Below are 16003 nucleotides of genomic sequence, written 5' to 3' on the forward strand. Positions count from 1 at the left end.
AGAACATGCAATAAAGTGTTTATACACAGAACCTCAATGTTTAATCATTATTTCACACACTGTGCCTGGATAACTTTATTGTAAGCCATATAATCTTGCTGCAGGCCTTACTTGACAAGACATTACACAGTCATAAATACCAACTCTTCATTACCTATGTAGTTTGGAAAACTTTCAAGTTTGTGACATGTTAATGCACATAAAAAATTAAATATGCAGTGAAAAAAAGAAGATACATTTATAAAGATACTCAAAAGAATTTTTGCACTTGGATTTGCCTCGCTTGATTATAAAAATTCAAAGCCATCTTCCCGCCTAACATTTTCATGAGGGTTTTCTCCTTCCCTGGGATTGAGCTACTAGTACAAAGGATTAAACAGTTTAAACAAACATGAATATCATTGAGAAGCACAAGAGGAAAGTCTTGGTGTGGCTGGTGGAAACCAGAACACAATGGTTGAGAAAGAACATACATAAATCTGTGTGTGTCACAAGCAGTAATTTGCGTTGACTTCAGATGTCTTTCCCACAGTCGGGGCACAGGATGTCATCCCTTTCGGTGAGGAAGCCTCGGCCCACCAGGGAGAGGGAGCACTTCTTGCAGTTAAAGCAGTCGTTATGCCACTGCCGTTCCTCAAAGGAGATGTACTTTGTGCCGCCAAGTCCTATTAACAAAGAAAAAAAAACACCAAATGAAGAGAGGAAGGGAACATTGCTTGTTAGACTCAGCACTGGGACTGAAAAAGGAATACTGGTTTGATCCATTTGAAAGTTTGGATTTCTGGGTACTGGGATCCATGTAAAAATTAGATACTATGCACAGCCTTGTGGAGCTCAGAAATATCAGAAGAAACAGATCTATAAACTGGCTCCAAAACTATATAATACTATAATTATAAAGAGCCTAGTGCATGTATTTGTTTTTCCCACCAGAATGAAACTCACTGAGACAGGGAGCTGATTTCTTCCACTCGTGTCTGGCACTGTTTTGAGATTTAATGAATGAAGGCTTAAAAGGGAAGTTGAAGAGGAAAATGTTAATTTTTTCTGTAATGTCGAGGAAACACTTCACAAAAGAAATGATGTGTGGGTGTGAGAGCAGGGGGTGGACTTAATTGCAGAGGGGCTACCATGAGACTAGTTACAGAAACGAAGTTAGGTAGTAGGAGCTGGGGAAGAGTTACAGGTCTAGTGAGACTGGTTGGGAGACAGGGCTGCTAGGAGGTGAGAGCAGCTTATGATGTGTGGGCTGCAGAGACAACTATCATATGTTAAAAAAAAACTAGGAATACATTTCAATTTGGATGCTTGCCTTTTGTTTCATGACTAACTCTTCTCAAATGTTTAGGGTAAATTGGCTGCTTATTACAATATAGTTTTGGTTTGTACTACCGCCAAGCCCTTTGAAATAAAATGAAATCAAATTTATGATTATCTTAGAGTTGGGATAGATTTTGATGAAATTTAGATCATGAATTCCAATTACAAAGAATTCTTTCCAGAAATAATGCATTGTTCAATCTACCATTTTAAAAACAAAATAACCAGATACACTTTGTCTCTTCACATAACCAAAAGAAGGACAACAAATTTAAAAACAAAAAATAACCAGAATTGCCAGAAAATCAAACTGTATGGAAGTCCGACAACCAAGGCGTTAAAGAAGAAACATTTATCCAGACAGGTAGGAGGGGCGGAGATGGGCAGCTGGCAAGGAGAGGACACAGGGCAAGGCTGTGGCTGGAGGGCCAGGCGGTCCCACATTTGTGTGCACATGAACCAAGAAGAACAGCTGGGGCGCGAGAAAGACTGCGCAACCCATGGTTCCAGTGCGGGAAAAGAAAGCCTCAAAACCTCTGGCTGTAAAAATCTGTGGTGGATGCGGCAGTGGAAGAAACTCCCAGCCTCACAGGAGAGTTCATTGGAGAGACCCACAGGGTTCTAGAACATACACAAACCTACCCATCCAGAATTTAGCACTAGAAGGGCCCAATTTGCTTGTGGGTAGAGGGGGAAGTGACTGAAAGGCTGGCTGAGAGCCAAATAAGCAGCATTGCTCCCTCTTGGACCCCTCCCCCACATAGAGTGTCACAACACAGCAACCTGGGTTGCCCTGCTCTGGCAAATACATAAGGATCTACCCCTTCCTACGTAACATGCGCACTGAGACAAAGAAATATGGCCCAAATGAAAGAACAGATCAAAGCTTCAAAAATAGAACTAAATGATGAAGAGACAGCCAACCTATCAGATGCACAGTTCAAAACACTGGTAATCAGTATGCTCACAGGAATGGTTGAATATGGTTGCAAAATGGAGGGAAAAGTAAAGGCTATGCAAAGTGAAATGAAGAAAAATATACAGGGAATCAATAGTAAAGGTAAGGAAACTGGGACTCAAATCAACAATTGGGAGCAGAAGGGAGAGATAAATATTCAGTCAGAACAGAATGAAGAAATAAGAATTCAAGAAAATGCGGAGAGACTTAGGAATCCCCAGGACAACTTTAAACATTCCAACATCCAAATCATAGGGGTGCCAGAAGGAGAAGAGGAAGAGCACAAAATTGAAAACTTATTTGAAAAAATAATGAAGGAGAACTTCCCCAAACTGGCAAAGGAAATTGACTTCCAGGAGATCCAGGAAGCTCAGAGAGTCCCAAAGAAGTTGGACCCAAGGAAGCACACACCAAGGCACATCATAATTAAGTTACCCAAGATTAAAGATAAGGAGGAAATCTTAAAAGCAGCAAAGAGAAACGGAGACAGCCACCTATGAAGGAGTTCCCATAAGACTAGCAGCTGATTTCTGAAAAGAAACCTTACAGGCAAGAAGGGGCAGGCAAGAAGTATTCAAAGTCATGGAAGACAAGCACCTACATCCAAGATTACTCTATCCAGCAAAGCTGTCAATTAGAATGGAAGGGCAGATAAAGTGCTTCCCAGATAAGGTCAAGTTAAAGGAGGTCATCATCACCAAGCCCTTATTATATGAAATGTTAAAGGGACTTATCTAAGAAAAAGATAAAAATCTTTGAACAGTGAAATGACAACAAACACAACTGTTGACAACTGAACCTAAAGAAAAACAAAGTAAGCAAACAACTAGAACAGGAACAAAATCACAGAAATGGAGATCAGAGGGGAGGGGGAGGGGGGAGAATGGGAGAAAAGGTACAGGAAATAAGAAGCTTAATTAGTAGGTACAAAATACACAAGGGGATGTTAAGCATAGTATAGGAAATGGAGACGTCAAAGAAATTATATGTATGACCCATTGACATGAACTAAGGGGGGGGGGATGCTGGTGCTAGGGCAGGTGCAGGGTGGAGGGGAATGAAGGGGAGGAATAAAATGGGACAACTGCAATAGCATAATAAAATATATATATCAGACTAGCATGCGAAGTCTGTAATTCATCAAATAGTTTGGCGAGGCTGACGTTAGGCATTCAATCTTTTTACACGGGGGATACCCGAGGCCCTAGAGATTTTCCCCCCCTCAGCTATATAGTGACAGGGTTGGGACTTGAACTTGTCCTGTAATGTAAGTTCATGTGCTCGTTGTAATACCACACCATCTCTGCTACACTAGTAATGCTTTTCAACTCTTTCTAAATATGTTATAGCTTTAAAAGTTGAGTTACAATATTGATTGCCTCTAACACTAGACTCATAAGGGCTATAAAAGGCCTACAGATCAGAGTTCATGCCCTAGCCCTGAGGCAGAACCAAACTAGTGATTTAGGCCAGTGGGTCTCAAACTTTTCTGCATATTTGAAGTTTTTAAAACATCCAGATCACCCTGGCAGGTGTAGCTCAGTTGGTTGGGCGTCATCCCACAGAACGAAAGGTCACCAGTTTGATTCCCAGTCATGGCACAGACCTGGGTGGTGGGCTGGTGTCTGGTTGGGGCATGTGTGAGAGGCAACCGATTGATGTTTCTCTCCCTCTCTTCCCCTCTCTCTAAAAAATAAATAAGTAAAATCTTAAAACTTCCAGATCATGGCCAATTAATTCATGACCCAGTCAGCAGTAATTTTTAAAGCACCCCAACCATTTTCAATGTGTAGCCATGTTTGTAAATCAGCGGTTTAGGCAACACTTTAACTTCACTCAGGGGCAGGGACTGCAGAACAGCTAGAAGATACACAACACAGCTCATTTTATTGCACTTTACTATGTTTCATAGATGTTGTGTTTTTTTGTAAATTGAAGGCCAGATCCTTCACCAGCAAAAAGATTAGAGCTTACTTTATTATGACCTTGCTTTAGTGTGGCGGTCTAGGCTGAACCCGCAGTATCTCCAAGGTGTACCTGAACTCGTTTTTCTTTTCATCACTGAGCAAACTGGAAAGCCCAAAAGCAGCTAGGAAGCCCCCCAGTGTTTCTACCATTCCATGTTTCTTCTTTCTCCTTCCTCTGTTAAGTCCTGCTATCCTGTAGATCTGGGGCAAGGAGGAGCATTGGGAAGGAGAGGATGGAAAGGATGTTAGTGATAGGAGTTGTGCTGGACAGCTGTCCCAGGTTGAAAGCCTCCTTTTAGAAGGTCCACTATTTCCTTGACAGCAAAGGGGGCAAGTGATAGATATGAGATCCAAAGACAGGCTGGGGAATGAATTCTGCTAAAGGTGAGAGGCATGTACAGTAAATTCTCACTATTTCAGGTAAATCTGTTCTATAAAGTCACTGTGAACAATGGATTAGCATATGCTGAACCCCTGCTCCTGCAAGAAATACAGGGTGAGGTTCCTATGAGCCTCTGGTCACAACATTTCTATCACCAATACATGACCTTGTTTTGTGTCTATTTCTGTTTAAAGACTTATTTAATATGCATTGTTGACTCATAAACATTGAACTTATGCCCAACAGTACTGCAATGCAAGCCTGAAGGAAGCTTATTTAACGCACAAGGCACCTCACAGCCTTCCTGGGCTCAGGAACAGACAGCACTATCCTTGTGGGGGCATTTTAAGCAATGAAAATGCCAATAAAAAGCACAGAAAATGGAAAAAACATGGCACTAAACAGACCATGAAAAGGGCCTTTGTTTCCAATAGGAGTTGAAACAAGAAGATAGAATATTGCTTCGTTGCACCTTGACTGGGAAATGTTCACATCAGATGACTCAAATTATCACCATATCTGTGCATGTATGCAAATGAGCATGAAAACGCTGTAAGTTTTGATTTTGTAGTCACAAATACATGTTGATGAGTAGGTAAATTTGCAAATACAAACTCTGAATAATGAGGACTGACTGAATTAAGCATCACTGCACAGAAAATGTTGGAAAACATAAGTTCAAATGTATTTACAATCACTTAAAGTTTGTTAAAGAAAAAAGTACTAAGGATCTATTAGAAACGTAATCTAGACTCACAACCTTGCACATTTGTTTGGGAATCTCGCTGAAAGTACATTTCAGTTGCAATTTCAAAACTCCTCAGTAGGTTCCTGAGCTTTAGTCTCTGTATTTCAGACAATTAACTCTCCTCTTTTGGAGTAAAGTTTTCATTATGTTTTTCTAGTGCTACCCCCACCCCCGCCCCAGTGCTACAATTGTAATAACCACAGTTAACAGACATACCTGATACTTTACATTTAAAAGTGCTTTTATGTAGATTATATTGCTTTATAAAGCTTAATTTTATAACATTTACTTCTATAGAAGTTACTGCAAAACAGCATTAAAGATTAATACATTAGTGCAATAAACTTCATTTTCCCCCCAAATGCTGCCAAGGGAAATCTGGTATATAAATGACTGTAACTGGGTGTCTTGATATAGAACAATTTAAATGCAATGCTTCTCTTCTTTATCATTTCATATGGACATATGAGCTCAGAAATACACATGACATGAGAGAATTATTCTAGTGACCTGGGATTTTCTACATCAGGTGAGTTAGCCGACTTTGGTGAACTTGGTTCTAGACCTAAGGAAAAAGAAAGTCAAACAAGTACAGAAAGGGTATAAAATGTGATGCCACACAGAAACACTATTTAGCTAGGGTCTGTGTTTATACTGCATGCATTTGCCATCTGCCCTGGGTAGGGATTGACTGAATGTCACGGAACTGGGAACCCCATGTCATTGAGCTCCTCCAGTGCCGTTGCAAAATCTCCCAGTCTTCCCTCCCAGCCTTGTCACTGATTTGTGTGACAGTATGTAGGGCACATTTAGAAGACTTTAGTCAGACCAGTAATCTGTTCCCCATACTGAATTTCTCAGCATGTTTCATAGTTTTGTCCAATGTCCAGTCTGCCAGCCAACTGGATTTGGGGCTCTCACTTTGCCCAGCCCTTTGGGGGATATGAAAGAACTACCTAGAATGTTGCCTTGTCCTCTCAAACAGCCATGGCCTTGTGGGAGAAAAGTCTCTCCAACCCTGAAAATTCCAGTTTCATTGTGCTTATATGGTTGTCATATACTCACAGAATGCAGTTTTGGAGATAATACAACCAAAAGCAAACATAATAAACCTCTTGAGAATGGGCCATTCATATGGTTTTCAGTGATCAGGTGAGTTAGAGGGGAAGCCGTTATCTGTGGAATTGTCCAGTGTAACACGGACAAGAAACCGGAAAGAAAGTCAGCTCGGAATCTTTGAGACCCAGAGAATCTAGGTACACAGGCAGACCTCATCTTATTGTGATTCGTTTTATTGCACTTCACAGGTGTTGGATTTTTACAAATTAAAGACAAGACCCTCCACCAGCAAAAATAGTATGACTCACTTTATTGTGGGGCATCCGGAACCACAATATCTCCAAGGTGTTGCCTGTATAAGCAAATTCACATGCTAAAGTCTTATACCTTGCTCAACCTTCAAATGGCTATGTGAAGGAGAGTGGAAGATCATGAACCCAAGCAGGGACTCCCAGAGACACTCACCACTGATGGGGTTGGTGCATCCGGCACACTTCTTGGCATAAAGGTCGCAGAAGCAGTTCAGGCAGTAAGCAAACTCGTCCCGGGATGTGAAGCGCTGCCCGGACAGTGGCTTCCTACAGGCTGTGCACACGAAGCACTCCTTGTGCCATGGCTGCTCCCGGTAAGTGACTCCTCCAGTGGTGATGGGCTGGAGGAGGCAAGAGGGCAAAGGTCAGTCTCCCAAGGCAGAGTGGCCTCTGTTCTTAGCACTCTTTCCTATCCTCCACTGTTGCCATCAGTGATGCAAGATCCTCACCCAGAAAACATCCAGCTCTGGTTAAGTCACTGAGAAACTGCTTCACAGACTTCATAGTCACCCCTCTATTACCCCTTCCACTGCTGCAGACCCTGGCATTCCTGCTTGTGAGACAGGTACTAGGACATCACCTTCGGCCCCTCAGAGGGATGCTGGGACTCAAAGGTGCAGTGTCACAGGCAGCAGTGCTTCCTCGCCAGGGAGGAGGTGATGTCGCGAGGGTGAACACCAGAGCCCACATCAAGAAGAGAGACTTGAATCCTAACCCTGCTCCTGACAGCCCCTGGGCCTGTGGGCTAGTCATCCATAAAGATCCCTGTGCAACTTGGTCTATTCATTAGTTGTAGATGAGGTTAAAAGACACCATGGGATTGGGCCTGCTGATGCTGTATGGAAGAACAGGCATCTTGGAGGGTTGGGGGAAAATAAGCCCACAGCCTTCCTTCTCATTCCATCTTACAGTCTACAACTTTTGTGAGAAGCCTAATATACCAGAACTGCTCATCAATGCCTCGATTTGCTCTATTTTCCTTTTTATACTCATTGAAAAATGGATGAAGACAGAACTGAGTATGGTATGTGAGGAGTCCAGTGAGTCTCAGCTTGACAGAGCAATGGTAATGGAAGATGGAGTGGAAATGCTCACATCAACACATTTGGGAAGTGTATTTTTCAACACTGCTGTATCATCCAGTACCTCCTCTATTACTAACATAAAGACAGACATTATTGCCATTTTGCAGACGAGTAAACTGGGACCCAAAGAAATTAGGTGACTTGCCTGAGAATTCATAGCTAGTTAATGAAAGGAGGAACTGAAGTTTAGGACTTCCTTCCTTCTATCCTGTATTCTTTTTATTAAACTATAAACCATTAAAAATTACCCTGTAAGTATTCCCCTAAGGAATAGAATTTGTGCAAAATATGTTGGGGGGGGGAGGGGCAAGGTATCTACATGGCTCCAGAAGGCGTTTATGTGTAAGACATTTCCTTTGTCTGAAGTACACTTTCTTGCCCTCCCTCCACCCAGATTCCATGGCCCCCTCCCCCTCACATCACCCAGCTAACTCAGATGTCTTGGCATAGATGGCTCTTTCTTAGAGAATGTTCCCTAAACACCACCCTGGGTCCCCAACTCAGATTACTGCAGGTCCTCCAGGGGTACACTCTGTTACAACTGTTATTTTCCAAAGCATACTTGTCAATAGTACTTGAATGTTTGACATTAGAGTATATATCTACCCAGACTGTGTCTTGTCTCCTCTACCATCAGACCCTCATGCTCTAGAGTGCCTGTGAGAGGGAGGAATGGCTGCTTCTGGCATGCATGCTGCTGTGTGTACTGATGATCACATGCACACACAGCTGTGCAGCCCAGAAGGCGATGTGCCTTCATTTCTGCAATTAAATGGCACAATAACATGGGGAAAAATGCAGAGAAAGGGAAGCAACTAAAATGAACTTCCCTTGGATCTATTAAGAAAAACAAAACCAAAAAGGAGCAGGCGGACAAGAGGATTCCTAATATAAACACAGAAGTGAAATTCAATCTAAGGACAAAGAACTAAATACTACACAAATAGCATGATCATGACAGGGGAATAGGGAGAAATGGAATTGAAAACAGTAGTAAAGAAAAAAATGGAAACGAGCATCCTGACCAACATGGCTCAGTTGGCTGAGCATCATCTCACAAACTGAAAGGTCGCCAGTTTGATTTCCGGTCAGGGCACATCCCTGGGTTTCAGGCTGGTCCTGGGTTGGGGAGTGGGTGCAAGAGGCAACTGAGCAATGTTTCTCTCACACATCAGTTTCTCTCCCTCTCTTCCTCCCTTCCCCTCTCTCTGAAATAAATAAATGAAATCTTAAAAAAAATCATTTTAAAAAGTGGAGATGAGAGAAGGAAATGAAAGAGGCTGAAGAAAATTAGCAATACTCTGCCCTTTCAAAAGGTGCAGACGATGAGAAGTTTTAGCCAAGGTTCACCCAGGACAGGGGACAGTAGGGGACAGGGCCTGGCAGGAGGGCTGCCCTCCCACAGACTGAAGACCAGGCAGGACCCCAGCTGGAGAGATGGTAAAGAGAGCACAGTCGATAGAAGGGGCAGGAGCCAAACAAGCAGCACCAAGTTCTACAAGTAGCACTGTGGCAGTGGGAGTCTACAGCTCAGCAGTGTTGTGACCTGTGTGTGTGAAAGAGGACACACTGCAGCGAACTCCGCTATAGCCTGAAGGGTACAGATGTCGGTGTAACAGGGTAGGCTGGAGAGAGATGGCTTTCCACAGGTCCAGGACTCCTTTGCTTTCTCTAACCTAACAGCCATGACAGACACAGCACAGGATTGGCTGGGTAAGTGTAATTAGTGATCTGCCTCATCCACAGGGCGGGCCTTCTCCCTCCCTCCTTCTTAGTAAGTTTAGCGCCAGGCTTCTTTTATCTTCAAGGAGAGCGGTTTAACAAAGGCAGCTTTGGGATAGTAAGTTCTCTTTCTCTTTAATATCAAGTGATAAATGAGCAAATATTTGTAAACAGCACTCATGTCTGAAAAGACTAGAACACACAAATGCATTAGAACTATGGGACAGGGGGTGAAAGAGACACAACTTCTATGCGGTTCACGCATCACAGCTGTCATCCCTTTTGGAAGGGGCAAGCTGACAGGGGCCATAGAGCCAAGCTGACTCGAGTATGCAAGGTCCAGGGGAGAATCAGATACCTTTTTGCACTGAACACACTGCAAGGCATACTGTTTCTCATAGCAGGGCACACAGAAATTCTGCTCGTCCTTGGGGATAAAGCTCTTGGTTCCAATTGGCTGCTGACAGCGATGGCAGATGAAGCAGGTCTCATGCCAGCTGCTGCTCTTGTACTCCATCTTGCGGGTCCCTGTTGTGAGAGTCAAGAAAAACAGAGCAGCTATGAAAATGACTGCCTGAGAGTCCCAGCAGTCTGCACTGAAACCTGCTATCATCCAGTTTTGTGACCACAGCAAGTCACTTCAGCTCTCAAATGCTCACCTCTAAATGGGAATAATTTCTATGTTGTAGAAAGCTGGGATTTTGTCCAGTGGTCCATGGCTGTACACCCAGCTTCTAGAACAACATCTGTACACACTCAACATATTTGTATGCACATAACATGAAAAAGGATATTTGTGTGTCTCTCAGCATCGCAAAATATAAAGAGCAATCTGGCATAGCTCAGACTCACCCTGGTGGAAGGTGAATTTTGGAGCAGAGGGACCTGTTAACAAACACCCCTCTGCTTCTCAGTGGAATGGGAACAGTTGGGTGGGAAGGATCCTAGTCTCCAGCCTGATTCAACAAGGAGCCTCTCCATCACTCACTTTATGCAGCTGCAGTGCAAACCCAGCTGTGATCGACCTCAGTGCTTTCACACACTACGTTAGTGCTACCACTAACATCCACACGCATAACTTGTACGTCCCATGTAGTAATTTTCTGCTCTTATCTCGACACATATTTCCTTTTCAATAACTATTATCATGCGATATGCTTACATAATTTTCTCAAGTAGGTTAAGAAGATAGAGAACTGAAATGTTTTTGGGTTCGCTCACACCCCCACCGCCAAGGCTGATTCACAGCCAATGCTCAATACTTGTTGACTGATGTTTTTCCCAAACTTTACCAAAAAATGTGTGTATATTTATTGAAAGACATGGTTCAGGACAGACATGTATGTGAGCACCCTTGGTATGAAGCAGAAATATAGAAGGATTTGGAAAACAAGGAGCGTAATGGGTGAGGGAACAGAAATGTTTGGGCACCAGCACACAACACACAGCGGAAGGGCCAAACCCAGACTGCCGCCCATTTGATAACTGAAGTTTAATTGGAACATAGCTACACCCATTACTTCCACCCTCTATAGCTATCATACCACAATGGAAGCATCGAATAGTTGTGACAGAGACTGCATAGCCTACGAAGCCCACAATATTTATCAGGTTCTTTATGGAACATTTTGCCAATCCCTGGGCTCACAAAAAGGATGCTGCTTTCTAAGAACTCCAACTCAGGGTCAGGAATGAAGGCCGAGGGCAGGAGCCTGGTGGCAGCATTCTGAGACAGTACTGGCAGCACGATGTAGGCATCGATAGTCTTCAAGTCAAAAAAAATAATACAACAAACTAAGGGCTGTATTTTAGCTGGTTGGAAAGTTGGTGAGGTGTACATGATTCTGGGAATCATTACGGGATTATTTTATTAGCTATCATTTTGGGGTCACTCTCTTAGCTTCCTGTATTTCCAAGATCAGACATTTGAGTGTACCACCCGCCATAAAGTAATAAAAAACCCAAGAAATTCTTGGGGGGAGGGATGGCACACAGTGATCTTCTAAGCCTATGGGATTCAATCATGGGGTGATGAATCCTGAAATGAGGAAAATTATAGTAAGCAGTTTAATTTTAGGTAAAAATGGTAGAAGGATTTTAATGTAAATTCTAGAATGATTTACCTCAATCTCTGGAGGGGTTATTTTCTCATGTATAGCTTCTTCACTTGTTCTTTTAATATCTGTTCTTCCCTCTGATTAAGCAGTTTTTTTGTCAATGAATATAGGACTCCAAGCAAGACCACATAAATGCACTCTTGGTGTCTTCTGAAATAAGTCTTATATCAACACCAGTGCTCAGGGAGCTGTCCTATCGCTAGTTGGGAATCCACTGGGCACTTCCAGCCCGAAGGGTTGTGGGTGCACATCTGAGAGGCACCCTTTACACAGACCTGCAAAAGTATTGTGAAACACTGCCAGCAGGTGGCAGCAAAGTTCCTCCTTCTAACAATCGGCACGTCAGACCAATTCGCCAAAGGAAGAAACATCTTTTTCAGATTCAAGTAAGCAAGTGAGGAAGCAAAAGCTCGGTGAAGGATTAGTGATGGTGTGAACCTACTCAGAGGCTGTGGGGCTTCTGCAAGAAATCTCTGCAAACAGGGCCTCAGCATTTCGTAGATGAGAACTGGTGAACCCTAGCACTGTGGTGTGTCACACAACCCTGGCTTCCTGACTACATCAAGAAATTGACTTCTGTAAGGTGTGAGCCCAGAGGGTGACTTTTTAGTTTAGAACATGCCTCTTGTCCTACCTATCTAAATTCAAGAGCACACCAATGCTCTCTGCACTGATATTCATCTTGCTCTGGCTGTAGCACTTTAAAAAAATCAAACCAAAGCAAGGAAGCCAAATGTTATGATGACACAGTGCTTGCCTTTTCCTTCTTTTTTGTTTTGCACACACCAGGCTTTTTCCACACCCTGCCTCTGGTGTCCAGTCCATGTCCAAAAGTGACCCTATCTGACTTCTCCTTCTGTTGAAATCCAGTTTATCATTGAAGACTGCTGAAATGTGATTCCCAAGTGTCCCTTTCCTGACTTCCCTGCTCTTTAGCACAGCAGGTTTCAGATGGATTTCTCCAACATTTCCATCTGAAAGTCCCTAAGACCACAGTGAGATGCATATCACTGAGGGTGGAGAAGCGGTACTCTTAGGGAATGGTCTGAGCCCTCCCCTAGTTCAGCTTACCAGAATCATGAAATGTCTTTGAAATCACAAAAATTTTAGTAAACTTGCACAGCTTACATTCTAAGATATACTTATGTCTGTCTTCACCTCAAATACCAGTTAAGCTATTTAATGTTTTGCTTCCTGAACTCGGAATTATGCCATTGCTCTGGAAAGTTGTAGCCTTTATCCCATATACCCTGGTCCACTCCTGTAGAGCAGCAATGGCTGGACATCCCCATGGCCTACCGGTCAGTCCCTCCAAGGACACACTCCTGGAGGACAGGGCCCAATTCTTGCTCACAGTTCCATGTCTTTAGCTGACTCTGCCTTGCGTCTTCACACAGTCAGGACCTTTTCCTCATGCAAATCTAGGCCTAAATGTTATCACCTTGGACTGTCTCATCTAAAGCAGGCCTCCTGTCCTCTGTCTCTTCCCCTCACCCACACTGCTCCAGGCTCTCTCCTCACTTGGCCAGAGCATCTGGGCACAGGGCGCCAGGCTGTGTGCGCCCATGAAGCACAAACTAAACATCTCTGGGCTGTGGAGCTGAAGCAAATGCTCAGCCACCTTGTCTTCTGAACCCACAGACAACAGTGAGTGAGATGTCCGCAGCGGAGGGAAAACCAACAACTGGACACCTTCACCTTCCCCCGCCTGCACCCTTCAGTGAAGTGTGCTTCCACCCTCGCTGCTGTCCCTGTCACAGGGAGCCCTCGTCCCCCCACCCAGAGCTCACCATGCCCTTGGCCACCTGGTTTCAGTTGTGGTGTCTGTAACATGAGGTGAAGCCGATCAGCTGCAGGGACACTGCAGGACAAACTGGGTCCCATGAGCAGGGACAGGCCCATGCACTGCACCTGCTCAATCAGCAGTAGCTGTGGTCCTGTTGTGATTGCCACATAGCATTTCTCACCACGGAGCCTGCAACCTGGAAGGCTGCACCCCAGATTCCCTATTCCTTAACAGGAGAGACCTGAGCCAATTAATGTTTGATTTCTATTTGCTGTCTGAACATGAATTTTTTTTCTCTCTCCAGTAGATACCATGAGAAATGGAAGGTGTGATGGTTAATTTTATGTGTTAACTTATCTGGGCTATGATGCCCAGTTGTTTGTACACCAGTCTAATGTGGCTGTGAAGGTACTTTACAGATGTGATTAACTCTTAAATCAGTAGACTTTGAATAAAGTGTGGGTGGACCTCATCTAATCAGTCAAATCAGGCCCTAAGAGCAAAGCCTGAGGTTTCCCCTAGTAGAAGAAATACTTCTCAAGACTGCAAGAGAAAAACGCTGTCTGAGTGTCCAGCCTGCTGCTCTAAGAGACTCAGACTCAAGGCTGAAACATCAACTCTGACCTGAGTCTCCAGTCTGTACATCTGCCCTCTGAGCTGCAGACATGCCGGCCCCCAGGGTGTGAGCCAATTCCTTACTACAAATCTCTCTCTCTCTGTTTCTCTAGAGAGAAATTCAAATACCCGGGAAATATTTGTTTTTTATGTCATGATTGGTGATAAAGGTTAAAGTCTTGAATGGCCCCAGGACTGAGACTGTAAAATAGAATTTCCAAGAATCACTGTAGACAAACTTCTGAGATAAACTTGGGTCTTCTCCTCCCATCTTGTCAGAAAGGGAAACAGAGTCTCAATGAAGGGCAGTGACTGACTGAGAAGTCAGAACCATACAACAGGAGACTAGAAACCAAATTCTGCCGATTTCTAGCCTTTCCCTGAGGACTGGGAGTACAGGGAAGGACCCCAAGGTGAGGGAGGGGCTGGGATGGACCCTATGGTGGAAACAACACAATGAGACCAGCTCACATCTCCTGTGGCCCGCTGTCACTCAGCAAAGATGGGAACAAGTGTGAGAGGTGTCAGAGGAGTCACTGGAGCAACAGGCCAAGTCACTAAAGAAAATGTGCTCTTGCAGGCGGCACGGAAGGAAAAAATTTCTAAAAAGTTACACCTGCCAGACTGCTTTGAATTTAAAGTAACTCAGTCTATTACTTTAAATTTAGGCTGAAGGTGGAGAGGTGGGGATGGGGGCGGGGAGGAGACCAAGGTCTAAACAACTGTAGGTGGCTAAAGTCACATAGCTGCTGAGGAGCACAGCGAGGACACAGGCCTCCTGACCCTCCACCCAGTGGACGTGCATGGAGCCAAGCTGTCTTGCTGGAGATAAAATCGACACTGCTGCTCTGCACTCCTACTAGCAAGGCTGTGCATGCCCAACACCACCAAGGTTTATCTTGCATGTCCTCCATTTTTCCACCTTCAGAATTAACCAACGCTGCCACAGTGCAAGGCGTTAGTGATATCCATACCTACAAGTCCCGGTCAGCCTTTCTCTTAGCCTGGTCCAGAAGGCTGCTCAGACCACAGTGCAGCAGGGACAGCACTGGACAATGGGATCCTAATCCTGGTTCAGCCACTAACTGTAGCCTGAGGTGGCCATTTAACCTTCTGATTTCTTCACTGGTGACCTGAGACAGGTAAACTTTAAGGTCATGTAAGCTTAAAGTTGTCAGTGCTTTTACAATTTCCTGCTGTGTGATTTAACATAGTTATTCAAAGTGCCCGAGCCTAGCCGGGACATTCTTTAACACCTACACAACGCCCTATTGCCAAATGAACCACAAACTCCCTTCTTGAAGATCCCAGTTGTTCCCATGGGCTCTGTTGCCACCTCTGCAGATGCCCGCTTGGTCTGTGCAGCTCGCACCAGTCCCAGGAGCTCCAGGTGACCCACACAGCCTGGTACTTGGTCCTCTGGGTCTCCCTCCCCGCCCTCTCCCCAAAGACTCCTATCCTGACCTGGCCCTCCAGGTAGGGGAATGAAGGGGAGGAACTGGAGAAGCAGAGAGGTCGCAGGGTTTACTTGAAAAAGAGCAGAGCAATGCTGAGGAAGGACAAGCAAGCGCGCGCACACACACACACACACACAAATCCAGAAGGTGGACAGATGGGCTGAAGAAGGCAGGACCAGCCAGCTAGGGAAGGGCTCTGGGGAGTGGGTGAATGTGGAAGCTGTGATGAATTTAAAGGAGTCTGCTCTGAGTCACCCATGGAACCTTCCGTGGGCTCTGACCATGAAAACTTAGTAAAGATTTAACTTGTTTTTCAACTACTTCTGTGGTTCCTATTGTGCCAGGACTGTTGTGTCTCTGTAGGTGACTCCCAGTAGGAGAAGGTGGCAGGTCACCTTGCTTTTATGTGGGCTTTAGTTTGCATCTCCACCATCACCACATGTGGGTCCCTCGGTTCCAACATGTACAGCGTTAAC

General features: G+C 44.3%; 1 protein-coding gene across 1 annotated transcript in view; it reads right to left on the reverse strand.

Annotated features, from left to right (window-relative positions):
- Positions 1 to 11: 11 nt before the first annotated feature.
- Positions 12 to 16003, reverse strand: part of FHL2 (four and a half LIM domains 2) — a 39368-nt gene continuing 23376 nt past the window's right edge. The window contains exons 4-6 of the mRNA XM_054585784.1: positions 9911 to 10080; positions 6900 to 7086; positions 12 to 665 (exon numbers count right to left, since the gene is read on the reverse strand). Coding sequence (XP_054441759.1) covers positions 514 to 665; positions 6900 to 7086; positions 9911 to 10080 — 509 coding nt within the window. The 3' untranslated portion in view covers positions 12 to 513. The remainder of the gene's footprint in view (positions 666 to 6899; positions 7087 to 9910; positions 10081 to 16003) is intronic.

This window comes from Pteronotus mesoamericanus, unplaced genomic scaffold, assembly GCF_021234165.1.
Source record: "Pteronotus mesoamericanus isolate MK-2021 breed Mesoamerican mustached bat unplaced genomic scaffold, CSHL_Meso_final contig_121, whole genome shotgun sequence".
NCBI lineage: Eukaryota > Metazoa > Chordata > Mammalia > Chiroptera > Mormoopidae > Pteronotus > Pteronotus mesoamericanus.